Raw genomic sequence first — 19,181 nt, forward strand, 5'->3', positions numbered from 1 at the left:
AAAGCTGGTGAGGATGAGTCACAGTGTATCAATCAGAATCTAGCTTCAGAATATGGAACAAAAAAAGCTTAAGCAACCCGAAGTCCCGGCAGCCTTGGGGAAAGACCAAGGCTCCTTTTGGGCGCTGGAGGTGGCACCAGAACCCTCAGGCTTTTCTACCAGCAAAAGCAGCGCACGCGGTTCCTGCCGACTCTCACCTCCAGGGCTTTTTTCCCCCATCCCATATTTCAGTTCTACTCCCCGTTTAACCAGAATACACGTGTATTCCTGGGATTATGCAAACAGATCAGTTGAAAGAGAAGTTTTGCTGTTGTTTTGTTTAAAAGCCTCCCAAAATACGGTGATCGTTTATTGATTCGGTCTACTGCAAAAACCCGTAAAACGTTGCAGCTGGAAAGAAGAGCAGTCGGGTCTTCTGCGAGCACGGACACACCAAAGCTGGCAGGGCAGGGGCCCCGAGAGCAGCGGCAAGAGCTGCCTGAGCCGGGAGCGCTGCTCCCCGCTGCTCCCCGCTGCTCCCCGCTGCTCCCCGCTGCTCCCCGCTGCTCCCCGCTGCTCCCCGCTGCTCCCCGCTGCTCCCCGCTGCTCCCCGCTGCTCCCCGCTCCCTCGGGCCCGGCCCGGGGCCGGTCCCGGCCCTCGCCGTGTCACAAGGCGTCAGGCCCGCGGCCTGACCCCGTCCCGCCGTCCCTCAGTTCTGCACCGGCCTCCCCGCACCCGGCCGCTCCCGCGGGGCACCGGCCCCACCGTTCAGGCTCCCGCCGCTCGGACACCCCCATCCGGCCCCCGCCGCCCCGGAAGCGGCTCCGCGCTCCGCCCCAGGGCGGGAGCTCGGCGGGGCTGGGCCGGGCCAGGCCGCGGGATGGCGGGGCGGGCGTGGGGCCGCGGCCGGCGGTGCTTGTCCCCGGCCCGCAAGAGGCTGAAGGCGCTGCGGACGGTGGTGGCCTGGAGGGGCCGGGCGGAGTGGGACCAGGTGATGGTGGGGCTGTACTGCGGGGACAGCCGGCTGCAGCAGGAGGCGCTGGACCGGGTCTCGGCCTGGAAGAGTCGGTAGGGGCTGCAGGCCGCGGGCGGGGTGCGCGCTGCGGGCCGGCGGGGCCGGCACTGCCTTCCGGGCGGCCTTTTCGGGCCCTGAGCTGCCGGTGCGTCCCCGCGGCGGGCGGTGTGCGCGGGCAGCTCCGGGCGGGCAGCTCCGTCTCGCGGGCCCGAACCTTCATGCGGCAGGTTCGGGCGTGGGGCTCCTGCCAGGAGCGGGCCCCGTGTGCGCAGCAGGGGAGGCAGGAGCCCTGCGAGCCCGCGGCCTCACGGGCGGGTTTTTCAAGGCAGAGTCTGCAGAGAGCACATCCAAGGCCCCAGGCCAGGTTGGTTGGGGCGCTAAGCGACCTGGTCTAGTGGGAGGTGACCCTGCCCGCGCAGGAGGGTTGGATCTAGGCGGTCTTTAAGGTCCCTTTCAACCCAAACCTTTCTATGATTTCTATGATTATTCTGTGTTGCCCCTGCTGCATCCATACACAAGAGCACTCTAGATATGGCATCTTGCCTTGTGTATATGCTTAGCAGTAAGAACACACTTTACATCCCTCGGTTCCAACAAAAAGCCTTCTGGAAAGAGCCTTTGGTGCTGTCTTTCTGCATGCCGTCTCTGTGCCTGTTGTGTACCAGAGAGGCCCAAAACATAGCCAGAAAGCCAGGCTTTCTGCAAAAGGAATGTACTTTTGTGAGACTGTTCAGCTGTTTTTCTTTAACCTCTAGGTATGGTCCCAAAATGCCTCTTGCAGTGGATTGCACTGCTGAACTGATTCGTTGCAAGGTCCTGGATTCATCTGGCAGATTAAAGTCGCATGAGCTCATCCTCTCTTATGGGCTGGCTCTTGTAAGGTAGGCACTGAAGGCCTGTGTGCTGTGAGAGGGAGAGGCCTGGATGCGGAGTGGTACTCAGCAGTCTGATTTCATTTGCATCTCTGGGCCCTTTGTTTTGTACAGCACGTGCGGGAATTTGTTTCTGGGGTTGCAAGTTTCTCGGCAGCTCTTGATGGTCGTTTGTCTTTTCTATAAACTGCACCCAGGTTTGTCAACTTGATCACAGAAAGGAAACAGAAAATGGTCAGCATTCCTCTGAGACAATTAGCCAGAGAGGTAAATATTAATTGATATATATACAGAGAGCATATTCATTGCCTATCAAGATTACTGGGTGGAGGGAGTTCTGGGGGGTCATTCTTTTGTGATCAAAATAATGGATAGAGATACTAGTTCTTTCCTATTGCAAAGCTTTGAAGAAGCTTGATGTAACTAGATCTAAAACTTTATTCTTTAAAGTCAGATTGGGAGTAACAAAGGCTGATGATTAAAGCGTTTTTTAATTACGTGTGAGCAAAAGTCTTGATTTACATCTAAATAGGCCCACTTGACGTATACACCACACATTTTTGTTTTTTCACTACAGAGATCAGGAAAAAAGCTAAATCTGTGGTTTATAAATTCTGGTCTTTGACAAGCAATGTTATACATAAAAGCACTTAATCCCATTTGCAGGCATTTTGTTCCCGTGTCTCTAGCTTGAGATGAGCTTTTCTGCTTCTGTGTGGAGGAGGGGATGTTCAAGGTGTAATTGTAGTAGCAGGACTAATGAGTCCTTTTATTGCCAGCTTCACTGAGCATCTGGGTCCAAACAGCAAGTTTTGACAGTAAAGAATAGGCAGTATTTGAGACTCTTCTACATACGCAGCTTTGTCTGGGGCCTCTCTGTGAGAATGGTGAATTCATTTTTTTTTTGGCTTGACTTTTAAGAAAGGTGTTGCTTTCTCACCTTTTAAAACTGGTCAAGCTTAAAAATAGAGGACTTGCGTAGTTAGTTAGTTGTCCTTAGGAAAGTGGCAAAAAATTCTGTGCTACTTAGAGTGTGTATGATTTGGGTATTATATATGATATGATTTGTATCTTTGATAAACAAACTGTCATACAGAATAGTTGCTTTGCAGTATTTCACTATATTACACATAGCACCTCTGTCTAAAATGACATCTGTTGTTGCAAGTAATATGTAAGAATTTCACCTGTAAATTCCCAAGTTTGTATGGATCCTAGGCCACAGGAGCAGTGGGATCAGAGAGGAGGGGATCTCAGCCCACCCTTGCAGTGGGAAGCTGGGGGGCTGTGGTGCAGGAGCGGCCTGGAGAAGGCTGTTCCCACCCAGGTGAGGAGGTTCTCTGCAGCCTGGCAGGGCTGCAGGCAGTTGTGGGGTCACACAGGGGGGACTGTGGGTAACGCCCATGGCCATTCTTCCAGGTGGACATCCCCATCTGGGTGGTGGATCTCCGGCACGAGCTGACCCATGGGAAGCTGCCGCGGCTGGCCCTGTGCCGCAAGGGTGAGTGCCCTGGGCCCTGGGGGGAGCACCCCCTTCCCAACCATTTTCAGGTGCTGCAGGGCAGGCAGTGGGCTTATCCTGGCAGGGAGATCTATGGTCCTAGGGGTAGCTGTGCTCTGTCTGGTGGCTCCAGACTGTGGTGCATCACAGGGCAGGTGTTCAGAGACTTTCTCCTTCCCCTGGAAAAAGTACTGGCAACAATAGTTCAACCATCTTGCTTCTTTAGAGCACAGGAAGTTCATCTTGGGAGAGAGGTAAATGCTTTTCCTGGTGGTTTAGAGGTAGCAAGACTCTTAAAAAATAATCCCATTTAGGAAGAAATGCAGTAGGTACTGCAAGCCTGAATGAGTGACCAGGTCATGGTGTTGGAATGGATTCCTGGCAAGTCTGGGTTAAGCACTGACGAGGCAGTTAAATAACTTTCACTGGGGTCCTTAGATTGTGTTGGGTAGTGAAGTAGTGATGGGAGAAAAGGGTTTTCCTTCCATTCTATCTAACGTATGCCTGGTGTAGTCTGTACACAGAAAAATGTATTGCTACAGACATGATGTTGATCCCTGTGATACTGAAGAACTGGCTCATTTTCTCATTAGAACACTAGTGCTGGGACTTACTTTCTGCTTAAATTTGGCCTAGCTTGAGCTATACCAATGTCCAATCTTTTTTGTTGCCAAAAAGATGGTGGGTGTTTACCAGGCCTGTAGTACTGGGTTGTAGGGGGCTCTGTTGCCTGATTTTTTAAAAAACAACTTGTTCACCTTTTCATTAATGGGGTTTGCAACTTGCTAACAGCATTTCTTCTCACAATGCAAGTTAGCAATGTGCTGCTTGTATGATTTTCTTGCAGTAACAAAGAAAACCTCACTGAGAAGAGAATGTTTTGTGTTCTCCCTTAGGGTGTGACGTTGTGCTGGACTGGCTACGGAAGACATATTGGAGCCGTCAGCTGGGGAGTAACTTGTGTGAAGAAAGTCAGGATGAAGATGAGGAAGAGGAGCAGGAAGGGATGGAAGCAAATGCAGAGCTGGATAATGGTGCATGGGAGATTCAAACCTCACAGCATGAGGCCTGTCAGAAACACAAGGAATTCCATGGTATGTGTCCTTAGAACCACGGCAGATACAAGAATTAGGTATGTCCCATGCTAGAGAAAGCAGTTTAAAAGTGTCATCTTCTAGTCCTGATGATAGTATATAAAACCAAAAAAATCACAGGTATCTCAACCTGGACATCATCAAAGATGCAAAGTACAAAACAGCAGGAAGACTTTGGTAAACTGCTCCAGTGGTTGCTTTTCCACCACCAGAAGCATTTAAACCCCAAATCAGCTTTTCTTAAAGTAAGTTTCTAGTCTGAACGACTTACTGGAGGAAGCAGGAGTTGAGATTAAACTGTCTGCGAGTTTGAGGCATGTGAGGTAACAAACAGTATCTCAAACAGTAAAACCAAGTAGTCATAATTTTTTTCTGACAAAACATGGCATGCTTATGGGGAGTAGCTCACCCAACAGATGACAGCAGCTCAGGGTGCAGAGGGTGTGCAGAAATGCTAGAGTGACCGTTGTTGCTCCCTAGGTTATACCAGGTGACTAACAATCTTTTTGGCTTTAGGGTCAATGGATTTGTTGCAAAGTCTTTTCTAGTTTCCTTTATAACAGACTCAGATAGAGTAGCTGTCATCCAGAAAATATTAGCTCATTTATTGTGCACTTTGAGTTTAGTGCAGAATTTATGAGAGCAATCCTAACCTGGGGACTAAACTTTGGGATGCAGCAACACTTAACCCTTTTCTTCTCAGTGTATGTCTGGACTTCTGTCTGACTTGATGTTGGGTGAGATGCAAGCAACTTGATGTTGGGTGAGATGCTATTTCCTCCTTTTTCTGGCTTCTCTAAACTAAAAAAGAACATCCCACCCCCCGATGCCAAAAGAGAGAACTACAGAATGAAACAGTAGATCCTGTCATTGATATGTTCAGAGCAATGGACTTGCAATGGTATGTCAGCTGTACAGGTCAAAAGCATCTGAAGTTTCATCTAGGTGATACTGGTGGTGGGCACCCTGATAGCAGGTGACAGTGACACCTGACTGGTGAGGTATTTTGAAAGATGGTGCTGCTTCATGTACAGTGAAATTGGGCCACAGATATAGAAAGGGCATTTCACATAGGTGGTAAATTGAAGTTTAATGAAGTCAAATAAAGAAATGGTTGATTTGTGAATAGCCACAGTGATGTTGCAATAGATTTAAAATGCAAGTATAAGGAATACAAATATGATCAGAACATGAACTGAATATGGGAACAATTTCTTCCTAAACAGATCTATTATGGGATTTTTTTTTTTGTTGAGCTGTCTGGGTTTATCCAACTTGCCTATCTTTGGCCACTTTTAAGGACAAAATACTGAACTCCTGGTTCAACACCACTTGATAAAATTTAAGTTGCTGAAAAATTCTGGGAGCTGTGGGGGTCTTCAGAGTATTGTCTGAATCAGAATTTATGACTTCATTTGACTGATGTCTTCCTTGAGTGTTATGTTCAGCAGAACTAGGCAGCTTGGCCAGATACACAATTTCCTTCCCCTGTTTAAACTATGTATTTATGTTTATTTCTAGAAAAAGTCAGAGATGTGCTGATGTCCTACAAGAATGAGCAGTTTCGGGTAAGTGCAGTCTGATCATCAGCACTTTTGGTTCTTCCAGTTTCCTGCTTGGGGCAATAAAGTCTGCATAGAATCATAGAATATGCTGAGTTGGAAGGAAACCATCAGGATCATCGAGTCCAGCTCCTGTCCTTCTCTTCATTCTTGCCCAAACTGAAGAGCTGGTACTGTTGGCCAGGCCCCAGTGGAAATACTTGAGTGCTGGCACAACTAAGTTGCTGTGCCAGGAGTTTATTTCCTGGAACTGCAGGGGTCCCTTCTTCTCACTGCAGCAGATTCGCACAGTTTGAATCTGTGCAGAAGTGCTGGTGATAGAGAACTGACATTTGTGTCAGTGCTGCAGAGGTGGCAGTACACCAGTGTCCGCAGTGCTGCTGTCTAGCATGTAGCCCAGAGGGGCCTGTGACCACTGCATGTGTGGAGAGAGGCTTGGTTAGGTCCTTGTTCAGAGCTTCCTCCTGGTGTTGTCATACCTGGCTTGCCAAGGTAAAGCTTCACTGCAGAGAACAAGCAATTTGAGCTGTGGTGGCTCCTAATGCCAGCGCTTTGCTCATGTTTGTAAATGAGAGATGTACTGTTGGAGATCCCAGGTCTTGTCCAGGTGGATAGTGCTCAGTTTGTTTTCATTCATCCTGGTGTCTCTGAAAGTTGAGGCCTGTCATTTGGAAGTCATTAGCCCATGTTTTCTGTCAGCCCTTGTATATTCTTGCAGTGGCCCGGTGGCTGTGACTCCTTGGTGCTGCTGCCTTTTTAATGTAGGTCTTTTCCAAGTATGACATGGCTTTTATTAATTTCTGATATACCCTTAGGAAGGGGAACTTCTGTGAGTTTTTTGAAGTTCTGCTGCAGTACAGATGGCCTGTTTGTGCATCTTGTCTTCATAGCCATGTCATTCTCTTCACCATTGGAACATGTTTTCTGTTAATGCTTGGATTTTTCCTTCACTCAGGTTTTGCAGACTCTGCAGTCTGTTTCAAAGTCTCAAGAAGTGTGGTCTGATTCCTCTTCAGAAGTGGACTGGATTTTGGCTCAGATCAAAGACCTGATGCAAGAGAACAGGTACATCTCTGAGAAGGACCTGAGGTGAAAGGGACAATGTTGAGCTGGGCCTGTAGACACTGTGTTACTCAGCTGATCATGGAGACAGCAACTGGTTGATATCCTCAACATCTCTGAGAAGATTTGAAAAGTAACTATCCTGCCTGCATCACTACTTCTAGCTTGGAGGGAATCTCTGAAGTTATCAAGCTCTGTTAAACAGCTTCTATTAGTCCAAAAGTGCCCCTGTTAATTTTTCTTCTGAAAAGCTGTTTGTTGGGAATGGGTAGTTAAGATGTTTCAGTGTTGTTATTGCAACATGTACTCTCATGTCCTTATATCTTGGTAAGTCAATTAGAAGGGTTAGACTTTTCCTATCTTCCAAAAAGACCTATATGTAGAAATATTTTAGAATAACTGTAGATTATAAGTGAAACATTTTATTCCTGCACAGTAAGTTGGGAATTTCACTGCTTTGTAGTCGTTTATTTAGGAGGTAGTGATGGTAGGATAGAAATGTCTTCACAGTCCTCTTCAGATGTATATGATAGTATGGATGATAGGGCAGCAATGAATTGGTGTGCTTAGGAGATGCTGCTTCCAAAATTAAAGCAGTTTTTAAAGTTTGTCCTCTCTCTCAGAGAGTTCTAGAACTTCTCATGAGCCTGGTTTCATTTCCATCTTTCACTGTCAGTTTTCTGATGGCTTTGTTTGGAATTCCAGCACCGTAACCTAGGTGAGGGTATGAAGCTCAGATTCAACATGTGGCCTAAAGAAACTTCAAAGATGGGGCAAGAGTCTGTGAAGAAACACTGTCACTGGATCCTTTGCTCCAACAAAAAAGTCTGATGGGGTGGTATCTCTAGGATATCTGTCATTTCTGAAGTAATCAAATTTGGCAGTAATGCTTTCATCAGAATTTTGCTACATTGAAGAAGGCTTTTTGATGATTGCCTTAAGCACAGGCTTCAAATAAGACAAACAGAGAGGAAGAAGCTGGTTTCTGTGACTGTAAAAATGTATTTTCTTCTTGTCTGTGGATTTTGTTTCTGTTAGCTGTTTCATGGCTTCCGGAGTGACTCTTAATGATCAGGCAACTTTATGAAAATAGCTGCTCTGCTATGCAAGGAAATGCCTGCCTCACACCAGCTGGGGATGGGGAATGTTTCTCCTTTGTAGCTTGCAAAACTAGGGAAGAGCCAAACCCTTTGGTCATGAGGCTGCTGCAGAGAGACTTTGCAGTGGCATTTGACTGCCTTGTGTCCTCAGTCTTCAGAGAGGAGTTTTCATAGACTCACAGAACAGTTTGGGTTAGGAGGGACCTTAAAGATCATCTCAAACTTGTTTCAGAACTGATGCCAGTGATGTTTTGTGAAGGAGCAAGAGGCATTAATAAGACTCTCTGATTGCTCTAGGGACACAGTGGCTGAAGCTCTTCTCAGTGATGGCTTTCTTATCCCAAAAATGGATTGTCTGAAGATGCTAAATATCAAGTATGAAGGTTAGTGTTTTGGGCACCACGGAAGTAAAAAGTGCACAGTTAGTGTTACATGCAAGTCTGTTCTTTTTTCCGCTCACATTGAAATCTGTAATTCTCTGCATGTTTTTTGTATATCTGGGTCCCTAGACATCTTTGACCTGTTCTCCAGGCCTCTTTTTGACCAGAGTTAGCTATTGCTCTTTTATAAATTTCTTACCATGCAAGGATAGCTCTTCAGCACTGAATGCTACCTGGCCAAAATGTCAAATCTTTCAAATCTTTCAAATCTTGTATCTCTGCTCTTATCTGCAAGTTACTGGTTTCATGAACTCCCACTAGTTTCTTCTCTGCACTGAAGATTTGAAGCAAATCTAAACATTTGTTCATTTGAGCCTTATTCACCAGTTATATCTTGGCTCTGTGTTGATGCCCATACATGTGGAGTCACATCAGTTTTCTGCTAGAGAATTAGGTACCTAGAAAATTAATAATTTGTCTATTTCCCTGGGATCTCTTGGAAACACCAGCCAAAGATCTTTCCAAGAAAGATTCTCACATTTCTGTGATTGTATTATAGGAGTAAAAATTTAGTAACTTTTTGATTCTGTGTTGCTTTGCTTAATGTGTCTTCTCCTTGCAGTACATTTTTAGATAGAATAGCTCTTCATTATAATAATAATAAGCTGAAAATGGGAAGGGATTAGCAAAACAGGTGATTTTTCCTGTGGTTGATCACATTTACCATGTGATTAGATCAGGCATTGTAGTTTTTAGTTTAATCGAGCTGTTGCATCAAGTATCAATTTGCTGCTTATTTTGCTTCCCTAACGTAAGAAGAGAATAGTTCTAGGTTCAGTGAGAATACCAGGAAATAGCCTGGAACCAGTGATCTCAGAACAAACTGCTTTAGTTTGGAACAAGTGTCACACCTGTGGTTCACAAAAAATAACAAACCAGTGGTTTTCGGCTTTTATTATTATTATTATTATTATTATTATTATTATTATTATTATTATTATTATTATTATTATTATTATTATTATTATTATTATTATTATTATTATTATTTTCTTTTCTCTTACTGCAGCAAATAGAGAGGTCTGGCAGTTCAAAATTCCTCAGACATTTTACTGCTTTTGGCAGCCTTTGCTGACAAGCCTCCTGTCCAGAAGTTTTACCCAGATCATAATAGAGAAGATGTTTATGGAGCTGAAGGAATGTTCTGACTCTTCAGAACTCCGGCCTCAGTTCTTGATCAACTGGATTTCTGAGATGCTGACAGGCATTGCCAGAGTCAATGCTGGTGAGTAGGTCTGGAATTTCTATATGTAAAAAATGCAGGAGTCTCTTCTGTACTACTGGGAAAACTGGGAGAGTGGTGCGACCTTTACATGGGATGTGCAGTAACCTGATGATTGCATTTTGCCATGTGAATGTAGAGGTTGCATTTCTTTCCCTTTTCAACCTGCAGCTTATGAATGTCATACATTTCTTAGAAAAACACTGAAATTGGTACTGGCAATTTTGCTGCAGCTTCCTCAAGAGAGGAAAAGCCGTTTTCTCCCATGAAAGATAATGCCCTGTGTTTTCCAGGTGTTAGTACTTGTAGGATATCAAGTATCACAGTAGTAGATAAGAGATAAAGGTGTTACATGCAGTTTGTTATGAGTCTCTGTTCCCAGTTCATTGCTCACTTGACAGAAGCCTCAGGCTTCCTTTACAGGACACTCATGTTGTCTTACTGTCCTTTTCCAATCCTCTGACAGGGTTTTCATGCCTTCTAAACTTACACAAAAGTAGTAACTAATACTTTACTTTCTGTTCCTAACTCCTTAGAATTGTTTAAATTGGTAAACTGTGTTTCACTCCAGAGATGGGCACAGAAGAGCTTTAATTATTCACAGCATATCACAAAAAATTCTGTTAGCAGGACTTCTACACTGCAATATCGTGTATCCCTGAGGAGGTTTCCAGCTGGTTAATTTTGCCACCTCTCCTGTCCTCTCCCAGTCTGGCTCATTCTGCGCCAAGATTTTGCCAGGATCTGTGGCAGTCAGGGGTTTGGTGCTTTCAGTCAGTGCTGAGCCTGTCTGTTGTGTGCCAAGATCCCTGAAGGGCAGCTGTTCCCAGCTTTTAGGTCCACTCATAGCAGTGTTATCTTAGATGATCCCAGGTCCCAGGAGCAGTACACTCCCATTTCTTTGGGACAATACTGTACAAACACATTTTGTGTCTTTTGTGTTTGGGATGGAACACACAGAACCAGCTTGGGAAGGTCTGCATGTTACTGTGGTCACTTCTGGTGCAGCTGACCCAGCTCTCATTACGTTGGCAAGTCCCATGTCACAACCTTGATCTACTAGGTCAGTACAGCTGGTCTTGGATTTGGATTGGGATGCCAGTTTCTTTGGGGAGGAATATCACAGTAAAAATATTACAGCAAAGAGATAAAGGGCATATTTTTCAATGAATTTTGAGCACCTTGTTATCTTTCAAGGGAAGAGAAGACAGCACTGTAACAAACAGGCGTCTGTGAAGGAGCTGTTCCTCCATAAAGTTCCTTTGCACTGGATAAAACTGACTGAGAATTGCTTGGAAGCTCCCTGCTGGGCAACCCCCCACCTTCTCCAGCTGTAAGTTTGATCCTGTGACCTGGAAAAGGGAGAGCAAACAGTGCATCCCAACAGCGTTGGCCTGCTCCCGTGTGATGTGCTGCATTCCAGCTGCCTTCCCCTCCTTTCCATCTAGTAGGAATTGTGGCAGGTGCATGGAAAGCTCTGCTTGTTGCTGCTTATCTCCCTGTTGCTTCTACAAAGAAGAGGAGGAGGAGAATTTAAAAGGATTTCACCTTCTAAATGAAAGTGGAGGTTATGTGGGGAGGAATTAAAGAAGCAATCTGGTCAGAAGAAAAGTACCTTGGCAGCAGAGATACGGCTGCTTATACAGGTGACAGGAATATTGTGCGGGTGGTAACTTCCTCATATGAAAACAGCAAAGCAGGAATTCAGTTAGAAGTAACCCAAGTCCTTTATTTAAATTGCAAACAGGGAGTATTCCATCATGTACCCACCAGGGAATAATCAAATTTGTCTGTTAGAGGGGATATATGAGTGAGCTGTACTGGAGGAAACGCATGCTTAAAAGGCTACTCATCTTGATAAATCTTCACCTGGAATATTTTTTGTTTTTAAGGCTTTTGTATTGCTCTTTCCCTTCTAGGATCCTCACAATTATGAGACCTCGCCTGCCACGTTCTTCACAGAAGAACCTTCTCTATCTTGCTTCCATTTACACAGAAGGAGATGGCCCTTTGCCCAATCCAGGCCTCTCTTCAGACTGCAGTGAACAGCCAATTTACACTATAGAGAGCTTGCAGTGGAAGGCCAGGCAAGAAAATCAGGTTAAAAATCAAGGGCAGCATGTAGAGAAACAGGAAGATGTGCTGGAGAGAGATGATGGTGTAGAAGAGGTGGAGGAGGTGGAAGAAGAGATGGCAACTGAAGCAACTCCTTTGGAAGGACTTGCTCACCCTGGTAACACGGTGGCTGTTGCTGAGAAGAGGGCAGCACTGCAAGGGTCTGCCTGGCAGATCACTGCAGGTAAAAAATGACTTTGTAAGGCTTATACAGTCTTCATCACTGGCAAATGTTAATTGAAATGCGATTCATGCCTCTCTGGGCCTCGCCAGAATTGAAGTATGCTTCAAAATCATCAAAATGCCAAATTTCCTGGTCTTCAGTTCATGTTCAGGAGTCTCAGCTCTTCAACTCTTGAAATACTCTGAGGGGTTTTTCCCAGAGCATGTTATTACTGCCTCATCAAATTTTTTAATTTTTTAACCAGTTTCCAAACTGGTTAAAATTTCAATGTATCAAATTCATGGGGCAGCATCTGTGCTAGCTGAGAATGGCAAAGGTTGTTCCTTGGACTTGAGTTTGTCAGAGTTGGGGCTGTGGGAAGCACAGTTAGGCTGTGCTGGAAAGGGCCAGTCAGAAGCTCTAGAGTTTCATGCTCTAGGAAAATTGCTGTTAAGACAGGATCACAGGCCAAAGAAAGGAGCTAGGAGGGTTTTTAGATGAAATAAACAGCATATTCAGTGCTTTGTTAGCTTTGTTGTGGTAGCTGTACTTTCCCATTGGGGTAGAGGATTTTGTAGCTAAGATTTATAGACCAGTGATTTCTGGAGGGATTTGAAGACAGGAGGAGGAGGTTGGTGCAGAGTGGCTGGAGGCAAAGTAGTATTGAAAGGAAGAAGAAGAAGAAAGCATCCATCAGAAGACAATGAACTCTTGTACTCCACTTACGGGGAAATGTTCCCAAGTCAGAAAATAGAGACCAGCCTAAGCAGCTTGGCCTGGTAACACTGATGTGAACAGCTTGTTACAGCTGGACATTTTGAGAACAGAAGCAAAATTGTCCTGTTTCAGTGACTTTATTCAGATTAAGCAAAGCTTTCAGTGAAGGAACATGCATTGTGTCCTGAACCACCTGATTTTAGGAAAGATTCTGTTTATATAATTGATTGTGGGTAAACAACTCACTGGGGAATGAGGTCCTGGGTGCAAAAGTGCCATTTTTTATATTTTTAGGTGTACAAATGGCTCTTTCTATTTACAGAAGTAGGCAGAGGAATTTTTTTTAAATTCAAATCTCTAAGTCAAAGTGTGTGTTTCAAATGAAAGTATGTTTAAAAGAGGAAGGTAAGTGAAGGGTTGCTCTGGAATACGAAGGGGTTTCTCACAATGGACATTGTCTCACAGACGTTTGAATGAGCTGCACTGTGTGGACTGTGTGATGTTAGATGGCACCAGATGTGTTCCTGTTGTCTCACTGCAGTAACTTTCTTCAGAAGAGGTGGCAAGGTTAGAAACAAAATGAGGTAGAACTGTCAGCCAGACTTGTCACGACCTGAGGTTGTTTCTGGTGCTGAATGGCTAAGTTGTGTTAGGCAGACACTCATCTTGTTCTTTGAAAATTGCTCTGGGGAGCTCAGACTTGTTATTTATATTCTGTTTTTACCCAGATGAAGTACAATGGAAAGACTTTCCCCTTGGGAAACTCCCAGGTCAGACAGATGACCCTGATGGTCTCATGTTGGATAATTATTCCATGATGTCCCTGCTTGATCAGCCAGTGAGAGATGAGTGGAAGTCTCCCAATACAAAGTGAGTAATGGTGTGGGCAGGATTTTGCCCTTGAACCATAAAATGCATTTGTCTCTCTGTGCCTTGTAGTATATGATGTGAAAAATTAAGGATGACATTTCCTTTTTACTTCTGTTTCACTAAATATTTTGACCCAAATGTTGTCTGCTATCTGTAACATTTACTGGCTGCACTTCTCATGGCTTTTTCAAGTTGTGTGTGTTTGGCAGGACCGTTGCAGTGCTGGTGTGGTGACAACAATGTGCGCTTCAGACTGTGCTGACTGATGCTGTCAGTGAGACACAGTCTGCTGTGCCCTTGGAGTGACTAGTCTGGAAGTGCAGAATTTTTAAAACAAGCTACTGTGAGTTGGTAAAGAATTTCTCTGGTGCTACACCAGGATGAATAACTTTAATGGGAAGAGCTGTGGCCTTGCAATTAAAGTGTTCATTATGTTTTGGTTATGTTTCAACAAGAAGTCCTCTGTGTTCAGATATCCATCACAGAAAGCAGAACCATGAAGCAAGCAAGCTTGCTGGGTGCACCTGGTCTTGTACTTTCAGTGTTGTGTCCCTTTCTCCTTCTTACCAAACTTCCACACTTGTGGCTGCTTTTGGGATACTCAGTTGTTGCAGGGAGTCAACTGAAGCAGTTTAAGTCTCAGCAGCTTTATAGCACGGGCAAGTTAGTTAAATGGTGACTTTGTAGAGCTTCCAGTCTGTCCCTGACTTGATAGCACAATAAAAGTGATCTGATTCTTTGGATTTGGAGGGCTTGTGAGGGTAATAGGCAAGGGTTTTGGGAGGCACGTATGCCTACTATGTGAGCCAATTTCTAAAATAAGAAATTACTTGGCATGCTGTGGGTGGCCCCAGACAACAGTTTCTGTTGAAGTCCCTGTAAATGTGCTGGTTTGTACCTCTTAGTAAAGCCACAGGGGGGCTGGTGTCCCTGTGCAGAATGTTATCAGGTTGACCACGTGTTGTGTGAGCATTTCACCAGATGCTCTTGCTGCAAAGGGCAAGTGTAAGGTTCAGGTGAAAATTGTTGTGTGGTTATTTCTGAAGTTGTGTCTCCTTCACCACTGTTAGTAGCTGGTAGCTTTTGCTTTGTGCTTTGTTACCTTTGCCTCTCTTGAACAAACTGATTACAAACTAACATTCCAACAGCTAAATGTTCAGAGCTAAAAATGATAAATGACATTTTGTTTTGGAAATAAAATTCGTTAACAAGTTTAATGTGGTGTCAAAATTACTTTGGTGATGTGAGCTTTGAAATCAACTCAGTGCTTATGTGCTTTATTTCTCTTTCTCTTACAGCTCTGCAGAATTGAATGTTTCTGTGACAGGAGGGTTACTGTGGACCCAGAATGACTTCCATAAAATTAAAAGTGGCCTTCAACTTTTCTAAGACAGCAGAGTGCTCTGCAGTTTTCAGTATTGAACAGGATAAGTGGCATGGAAGAACTAGTGATGGTGATGAGGAAACAGCCACTCCAGGCTATATATATATATCTTTTTATTATTTGTTTTTCTGAGTTTGACTGATGTTTACCATGTAAAATCAATATTTTATAAAGGTGGTATGATTTAAGTTCCATGTGTAGTAAACATTGTCTTGTTTAACCACTGTCATGAACTTTTAACTCTTGATGTTTGCCAAATACAGTTAGAGTACTTAAGAATCCTTCAGTGTTCTTGAATTTTTTTCATGGGTAACAAACATAACCAGCTGAAGGTAGACTTTCTTTCTGGATCCTCTTTATTCTTTTTCACTCAGGTATTCTGGAAAGTGTCCCCTGGTCCTCAATAGCCAGACTGTTGAGCCCTTCCTATTTCAATGCCATTAATATTGTTCTGTATGAGTTTTTGTGGTTTTGCCAGGCTAAGATTGTGCTTCAGTTTCCATCTAGCCAGGATTTCATGTGCAGTTTCATGGATCAAGCCTAGTTAGAGCATGACTGAATAAATACCCTTGACAATTGTTTTTCCTCACCAGTTTTTTCAAGTCACAGTCTCTAGGCCACTACTGTCTCTTTTTAATTAAAGTTTTAATTAAAGTTTCCTTGATGCTGTTTCTATTAATTATTTTGTAGAGGTTGATCACCAGCACTGTGGCCTTTGCCAAGTGCTAGCATGATGACTGAAGAAAGGACCTGGAGGACCTTTGCTGGAAAGCTGTTGAGTAAAAGGACTTACAGTTGGTTTTTCCTAAATTCGGTTTTCTCTCCCTGGTTTTTGGAGGCTTCAGTTACCTGTCAAAAACTAGGACTTTAAGTGTGTATTTATTGCAGGGCATCTCAGTAAGAGTATGTTGGGGTGCATTTGCAAGAGGGCACGACAGAGCCCTGCTGCCAGTCCAACCTCAAGCCATGCAGCAGGGACAGGCTGAGCAGGCAGGTGTCAGTGCAGCACCATGACAGGGAATCCTCTTTGTGGTCGTGTCCCGTAGAGAGAGAGATGCAACAATGGACACAGCTTCAGCAGTGGACACAGAGCTTCAGCAGTACACTGGATGGGACTAAATTGCAGCTTTAGAACAGCAACTTCATGGTTACTTGGGGCTGGCTTAGCTAAATGTCCATTATGTAAATAGTATTTCTATTTTTTGTCACACTGTTCTACTGCAGTCACTGTTGACTAGCCAGCCAGAAGTTGTTTAAAATGGAAGATGAGTTGTACGTTTCCTTCTCTACAAACAAGCAGTGCTCATGCAAAAGAAAACAAACCTGTTATGAGGGATTTTTCGTCTAAGCCCTTCCCCTTTCTGGTATTTTTTAGAAATTTATCCTTTTACCCAGCAGTTCCTCAAGCTTATCTAGGAAATTTTGACTGAAGAGGATTTGTTCTTTTACGGTTGTATTTGCTAAAGTATCAAATTACTTAGATGATTGTATTTGGTGCTTCTGAGGTCTGTCAATGCAAACAAGCATAATGGTTCAAAAAGGAAAGTGTGATGCTGGCCTGTCCTGTGCTGCATGGAACTTTTTCCATTTTGGGAAAGGTTTACTAGGGAAAATCAGGTGCTACTGTAGTTTCTTAATCAGCTGTAATAACTACTTGGTGTATCTGCCATTACCCCACCTGGTGAATTATGGAATAAAAATTTTGGCCTTTGATCTAATTGCAGAGTCACATCAAATAGTTGAAATCCAGTGCTCTGAATTAAAAGCACAGAACTGCCACTTTAAAAAAAGAATATGAAGACTTGAGGAGAAGCCAGAGTAGTGGTATGAATTTTAAACAAGGTATTACTCACAGGGAAGGGGGGCAGCAGGCTTGGAACAAAGGAAAGAATTAAAAAAAAAAAAAGGTGGGAATGGCTGGAGAAAAGAAACAAATGTTTCCGTTTTTAAGTGAAAAAGTGGCTTCTGCTAAAATAACAAGTGTCAAACGTAGACAATGAAGCATTGCTTTGTTCAGGAATATGAAACCGGGTGTTTGAGCTGATTAATTCATAGGAGGAGCAATTTTGCAGCTACTTTGCCAAGTACCTCAACATCTTCATCAATTACTTGGATGCAGGACTCCAAGGAATCCTAAGCAGGTTTGCTGATGATACTGGGAGGAGCTGTCAACTCCCTCGAGGGCAGGCAGGCCCTGCAGAGAGACCTGGACCTGTTGGGGAGATGGGCAGTCACCAACCATGTGAAGTTTAACAAGGGCAAGTGCTGGATTCTGCACCTGGAGCAGGGCAACCCTGGTGGTCAGTACAGACATGGGAACGAGTGGCTGGAGAGCAGTGGGTGCAGGGGGACCTGGGGGTCCTGATTGGTGGCAAACTGAACATGAGCCAGCAGTGTGCCCGGGCAGCCAGGAGGGCCAACCCTGTCCTGGGGTGCATCAAGCAGAGAATTGCCAGCTGGTCAAGGGAGGTGATTGTCCTGCTCTGCTCTGGTGCAGCCTCACCTTGAGCACTGCCTGCAGTTTTGGGCACCACCATATAAAAAGGACATCAAGCTATTGAAGAGTGTCCAAAGGAGAACCAGGAAGATGGGGAAGGGTGTGGATGGAATGACTTGCGAGGAGCAGCTGAGGTCACTTGGATTGTTTAGCTTGGAGGAGGCTGAGGGGTGACCTCATTGCAGTCTGTGGCTTCCTCAGGAGGGGAAGAGATGGGGCAGGTCCTGATCTCTTCACCCCTGTGACCAGAGACAGGACTGGGGGAAATGGCAGAAGCTGCATCAGGGCAGGTTTAGGTTGGATATCAGGAAAAGGTTTTTCACCAAAGGGTGGTTGGGCACTGGAACAAGGTCCCAGGGCAGTGGTCCCAGCACCAAGCCTGCTTGAGTTCCAGAAGCATTTGGATGATGCTCTCAGGCACATGGTGTGATTCTTGGGGTGCCCTACACAGGGACAGGAGTTGGACTCGATGATCCTGATGGATCCCTTCCCACTCAGCATATTCTGTGTTCCTATGATTGCCGGGACATGAGGTTCCTGTGAGTGATAGAGCACAGGTAACCTCCAGGGTTAGACCCCACCAGTTCAAGTGACTTCAAAAAGCAAGGAAGGAAGCACTGTGTCTGGCACCTCTGAGGTCTGTCAGTGCAAAACAGGTCAAAAAGGAAAGGGTGATGCTGACAGGACACTCTGCTATGTATAATTTCCCCCTTTGGTAAAAGTTTACTGAGTAAAAAAACCATGCAAATTATTCTCTTTGCTAGAAGAATATTCCAGGTGGGGATAGGAAAGGCAATGTTGATTTATTCCTAAATTACTGGATTTTTCCTTTGCGTTAGACAGGACTTGTGGAGACTTTCTCCCTGTAAATACAACTCACTAGACAGATTCTTACTATCTGAAAAAGCATCTCCAAATGGAAGCTACAGAAGGTACTGGAGACAGCAGCTAACACCATATGGAATAAATAATGCAAAGAGGAATTGCAGAGGAAGTTAAGGCCAGGATCCATTGCTTTTGTGGCCTGTGACCCCCTTTGTTTTTTTCTACTTTTTAAATTTCAGCGTAATTGGACAGAATAGTGGAAACTTGTCGGGGTAACTTGTTCCTTGCTATTCAGGGCTTAAACGGTCTGTTTCCTCATTCCCAAAGGCAGCTACTCTGACAAGGACTTCAGCTCTACCCAGGGGTTAGTTTTGGGGAGAAACAGGAAGAATATCCTGTGGGATCTAATTAGTGCTTGTTTTCACGAGTGGAATACTTAAGGATGTACATTCAGCACAAAGAGCCTGGGATTAGGAAAAAAACCAACTTAGTAGTGCACATATTTTATTGGGTTAGATTGTGTTTTGTGCTGTCTTCTGAATCACCTGGTTTCTGGCCACGGTGAGAGCAGACATGGGGACAGGAAGAACTTCGGGCCAATCCAGGTAGAAATGATCTTTGTACACCATTTTCTTTTCCTTAGCTTTACTCGCCCCTGACAAGTTAAAGCAGTTTGAGTCAAAGCAATGGTAATAAATGACATGGCACCACAGTGCCCACAGGAAGGGGAATGATGAAGTGTTCAATTAGCAAAAGAAAATG

At 44.5% G+C, this 19,181-nt stretch overlaps 1 protein-coding gene across 1 annotated transcript; it reads left to right on the forward strand.

Annotated features, from left to right (window-relative positions):
- Positions 1 to 848: 848 nt before the first annotated feature.
- Positions 849 to 15,378, forward strand: LAS1L (LAS1 like ribosome biogenesis factor). Its single transcript, XM_051630269.1, has 13 exons — positions 849 to 1,048; positions 1,751 to 1,876; positions 2,065 to 2,134; positions 3,287 to 3,368; positions 4,265 to 4,462; positions 5,984 to 6,030; positions 6,980 to 7,089; positions 8,484 to 8,569; positions 9,636 to 9,851; positions 11,046 to 11,181; positions 11,768 to 12,147; positions 13,572 to 13,713; positions 15,012 to 15,378. The coding sequence occupies exons 1-13, from the start codon at positions 861 to 863 to the stop codon at positions 15,100 to 15,102; spliced, it is 1,872 nt and encodes a 623-aa protein (XP_051486229.1). The 5' UTR covers positions 849 to 860; the 3' UTR covers positions 15,103 to 15,378.
- The last annotated feature ends 3,803 nt before the right edge of the window (positions 15,379 to 19,181 follow it).

Source organism: Apus apus, chromosome 12 (genome assembly GCF_020740795.1).
Source record: "Apus apus isolate bApuApu2 chromosome 12, bApuApu2.pri.cur, whole genome shotgun sequence".
Taxonomy (NCBI): Eukaryota; Metazoa; Chordata; class Aves; order Apodiformes; family Apodidae; genus Apus; species Apus apus.